This window comes from Cyprinodon variegatus, unplaced genomic scaffold (assembly GCF_000732505.1).
Source record: "Cyprinodon variegatus isolate N-32 unplaced genomic scaffold, C_variegatus-1.0 Scaffold1610, whole genome shotgun sequence".
NCBI lineage: Eukaryota > Metazoa > Chordata > Actinopteri > Cyprinodontiformes > Cyprinodontidae > Cyprinodon > Cyprinodon variegatus.
This window is the reverse complement of record NW_015152063.1, coordinates 112,649-117,281: the sequence shown is the minus strand read 5'-3', so window position 1 is coordinate 117,281 and position 4,633 is coordinate 112,649. Positions and strand designations below refer to the sequence as shown.

Genomic DNA, 4,633 nt, shown 5'->3' with positions numbered 1-4,633 from the left:
TGCAACCCTAAACATTAAACAGTATTGAAAGCACAAATGACCAATTTCCCTCCCCTGAAACACCAAGAAAATTGTAATTTAGAGGTCTTAACTAATGAATTAATCAATTTTCAAACAGTGACAAAACACTAAAAACATTTCAAATACAACCATAACAGGGATCTTGTGTTTAGCATACATTTATGTGGTTTCATTGTGATTTTTTAAGCCATGGAAGGGTAAACCCGTGAGACTACATTTTAAACACTTCAACTTAAACCTAGCACATTTAACTACCTAAAGAAACACACGGATCAGGATCCTGGATGTCCTCAGGATCCTGGATGTCCTCAGGATCCTGGATCACCTCGATCTCCCTGTTAAAAAACAACAAAAAAAAACCTATTAACAGTAATTACAGCAACAGAAGTCAGTGGAATTAAAACTTACTTGGCATTTCCAGGGTCTTCCTCCAGCTTCAGACAAAGATAAGTCCTCCATTTGGTCCAGTTTATTTCATTCACCCTGAAGTCAAAGAAAACTCACTGATCAGCTGTGTACTTTACAAGCACTTCAAAAACGATAGACTTGAACCCCTTAAGGCATAAACCCATCTCCAATACTGAAGTTGTTGCGAAAATCAGATTACTGTTCATTTTAGGCATGTTAATGCATGCTAAATTGTTAGAAGTAAACGACATGACTACCTTTAAAACATTCAACCATTACTCAGACCTGAAAAAGAGGTAAAAGCAATTAACCTAACTCATCCATCAGTGATATAAATAAACTATAGGTGAACACACAGGAAGATTGACAAATCACAATCTCAGAAATACTCTCAATGCCACAGACTCCAGTTTTTGCGTTCAGTTATATTTACATGATACATTTACGATGGACATCCTGGTCATTCAGCAAAACCATTTCAGGTCCTTTAGAATAGATCTTGCTCCTCAGAAACCTTGGCAAGTTCCTCTCCATGTCCAGAATGGCAAATGCCCTCTAAGAATAAAATGGTTACAAGCCTAGAGGTTAATGTTAAACTTTTTTGGGGGGGATATTTTAAATTATTTTAAAAGTACATGGATTAAGCCCCCACCCCACACTCACACACAAATTTCTTGCACCTTTAAAAATTCTGCATTCAGAAAAACTAGTCACCTGCAGGCTCCAGATGGTTTCGCTTTGTTCCGAGATTCTCTCCACCGTGTTGCCCATTAGAGCAATGAGCATGTTGAGCATTAAGATGTAAGTCAGAACAATGTAGCAGATGAGCAGGATGTAGAAAACCTCAATGTACTCAAATGTGTTGGTGAACTCCAGATCTCCCATTCCAATAGTGAACTTGAACAGTTCTATCATTGTGGTTCTGAAATCTTCATAATTCTCCATCTTGCATCCTGCATCTGCTTTCAAGTTGCTTTCTGGTGCAAGTGTCTCATTTGTTTTCACAGTCCCAGATGGGTCTCTGCTAATTGCAACAATGGCTGTGGGTGTAAAAAGTTGAGTTAGACTGAAAGGGATGTGGTCAGGGAATACATTCTGAATAGTGGGTAGACATTTACCAGAGGAAAATCCAAACAGCAGAGCGCTGTAAATGCATAAGAAATGGAGCAGATCACCTAGGATAATCTGCAGAGAAATGATTAAGTAGAATACAGTACCTGGACTAAATGTCTTCATCTGAACCTTACCCTTTGCATCATGACATTGTAGATTCCCAGCTGCTTGATTCCTATGGCATAATAGAGGATGCTCACCCAGGCCACAACCAGAGACAGAACAAGGATTTTGACATATTCCCGACAGCCACAGAAAGACAAGACGGTGGACAGCAACACACCGACTGCCTGTAGGAAACTTAAAAAAACAAAAAAAACAGGGCATCAAATATTGTCCATCTAACCAGTCTTCAAATATATCTAGTTAACATCTTTTGATATTGTTTAAAGATTAATAAAGTGAAGCAAGAACATTTTCAATGATCCATCCATACATGCATCTTCTATTAAATATACAGTTGATATAGGAAGTAAAAGGTCAAATTACATAGGAGTTTCCACTTCAGTGGGGAACTGCTGCCTCCCCATGGTTTAGAGGGGAACTGTTTCTTCCAAAGCTGGCAAATTACATACGCATGAACACCAAATTACTTTATGGGGAGGGGTGGCCAACTAATTGTGGTCATTATCACCTTCTCCCCTCGCCATTTAGCTACACCCCTGGAAGTCGAGGAGCAAACATCTCACTAAAACCCACGACATATGCGTGCTAGTACTAATGCCTTCCTACACTGGTTGCATGCTCTACCACACACCAAGTTGTGCGACAGGCGGACTAATGAGCAGCTAAAAAAATTGCCCCAAACTTAAAATAAAATAAGTTTGCACTTTAGGCAATTTACACATTTTATTTTCTTGGTTCTGTTAGGATAATGATCATTGATGATGTGCAAGTTTATTACACCTTAATATTAGCCACATGTTGCATGTTAAAACAGATTTTTTTCCACAATAGTTTTTCAAATTAAGACAGTTCCTCTGTCGATACACAGTTATATTATTCATTCTGTATGTGGCAAAGATTTGGTAAATGGAATGAGAGCAGTGTCCTTCAGCTAAGAACAAAGTGTAATATTTTGATAAGGCTGGAGCCATGGATGTCTAATCCTCTGCTAACATATGATATAAAATGCCTCCAACTGTTAATCGTGGCCCCTTCCTGAGAGGTGAGGCCAGGAGGTATGCAGCTGCCTTCTTTAATTCTGATTAATTTCTCTGATCTGAGTAAGATTACAATTTCTATCAAAATCTGTCGTCATGTCTCCTGATGATTGATACAAATAAATTATGAAGTGTTATTTAAAGAGTTTATCCCGAGTGATCCCTTTTCAGGAAAAACAACTTCAAGATGCAAACAAAGAGATCTTATCTTGAACAGTTCATCTGAACAGATTCTGTGTTCTGGGGACATTACGCAGCACATTTGCTGCGTAATGTCTGCATGAAAATACAGCACATTTATTCATACTCACAACAGGATGTCACTGAAGCCATTAATGAATAAAGTTCTCATTTTTGGAGGGTTCCTATGAAAATGTGTCATCTGAAGTACAGAAGGAAAAAAAACTATTAATTTGCATTTTCTCCTCATCTATGTAAATTCAATTAGTCTTACCGATTTGTAGAGAAATCTCACAGCTGCAAGGACGATTACTGCTTGACAATAATAATCAGTGATGGTAAAAGGTGGCTGTGTATAAAACAGAAGATTTGGTCAGTAATAGGTATACTTTAATCAGCGTCCCAAACCCCTGTGTTACCTGTTTATCTTTAGTGGACAAAGCCACTGAGGTGAAAATGGCCAAGTACGTGACATAGGACAAGAAGTTCATCAAGAACAGCTTCCAAGCAAATTTTGTCCACTTATGTTGAAGGAGACTCTTTAGAGGTTCAATCTGCAGCATCTCAGGGCGATTCTGAAAAACATTTCAGATCTCTAATGTTGGTCTTTCGAGAGCTGCTTTGGTCCATGGTGTAGTACAATAGACAAACCGGGTTATCGCTTTCAAAGATGATCATCTCCAGCACAGACTTGTTTTGATCCGTGTCAATGGAACTGATGTCATATAGTGACGACCCAACAGGTCCATAGATCCATCGAGTAAACTTCCTGGAAAGGACCCTTGTCTCTTTGTCCATGACTTCCCGACTCAACATGTGCCTCAACAACTAGACGGAATTGAATCTTAGAAGTTGAGGATTTTTGTCTTTTAAAAAGTATATAATGGAAAAACCTTACCCCAATTTTACCAAGTTTGGCTGCCAATTTCAGTGGCGTCAGACCTTCATTGTTCTCAAATGATTCCAAGTTGACTTTGTTGCTCTTGTAGTACTGAAGAAGGATTTGGTCATACATATTTGCAACCATTTCTACGTTCTCTGTTGTGTCATCTGCTATCACCACCAGAGCGTGCAACACGGTGTTCCCTTGTGAGTCTTTGTCAGTAGGATCAGCTTTCCTGTGATTGTTGTCCATGAGAAATGAAACCATTTTGGGCTGATTGGTGCAGGCAGCCAGGGACAGAGGCAGCTCACCTGTCAATACAAAACAGTGAGGTAAAACCGAAGATATGGTTTTGGCCAGTTTGCACAAAACGTAAGCTGCATTCACACCAAAGGCATTGGGGGTGTTAAATTGTAAACGCAGTAATCTGGATGTTGGACGCTCTGGGAGTTTATCTGCTCTTTAGCTTCAAGCAAGAGAGCGGCTTGGCTTTATTTACTTTTTAGTTTTAACACGTTTTTCAGCGAGCAAGTCCACCTACAGACATCATCTGTGCAGTCAATTCATAAGGATTATGATCTGATGAACTACATGTATCATCTGGCAGAGCGCTGAACCTCCAGCACAAATAGGTGGCAGTGCTGGAAGTCCAGAACGCTCTGCTGTGGGGGATTCCCGCCTATTTGGTTAGCAGCTGGAAGTGAAGATAGGCGCGCCACCTGGGGGGCAAAGTTAGGACGATTCTAAGAGCCCTTGACTGAGGGGGGGCCCAAAAAAGAAAAGATCCCATTAAAGGAATAGTACACCCAAAACATGATTAGCCTTCATTTTCTACTCACCGCCATGCTGAACACCACTCTGGAGT

At 39.9% G+C, this 4,633-nt stretch overlaps 1 protein-coding gene across 1 annotated transcript in view; it reads right to left on the bottom strand.

Annotated features, from left to right (window-relative positions):
• Positions 1-290: 290 nt before the first annotated feature.
• Positions 291-4,633, bottom strand: part of LOC107104086 (transient receptor potential cation channel subfamily V member 1-like) — a gene marked incomplete at its 3' end in the record, with an annotated part of 8,732 nt that continues 4,389 nt past the window's right edge. The window contains exons 4-14 of the mRNA XM_015404003.1: positions 3,784-4,079; positions 3,537-3,713; positions 3,305-3,460; positions 3,160-3,234; positions 3,017-3,087; positions 1,677-1,842; positions 1,548-1,614; positions 1,144-1,469; positions 863-984; positions 430-504; positions 291-356 (exon numbers count right to left, since the gene is read on the bottom strand). Coding sequence (XP_015259489.1) covers positions 291-356; positions 430-504; positions 863-984; positions 1,144-1,469; positions 1,548-1,614; positions 1,677-1,842; positions 3,017-3,087; positions 3,160-3,234; positions 3,305-3,460; positions 3,537-3,713; positions 3,784-4,079 — 1,597 coding nt within the window. The remainder of the gene's footprint in view (positions 357-429; positions 505-862; positions 985-1,143; positions 1,470-1,547; positions 1,615-1,676; positions 1,843-3,016; positions 3,088-3,159; positions 3,235-3,304; positions 3,461-3,536; positions 3,714-3,783; positions 4,080-4,633) is intronic.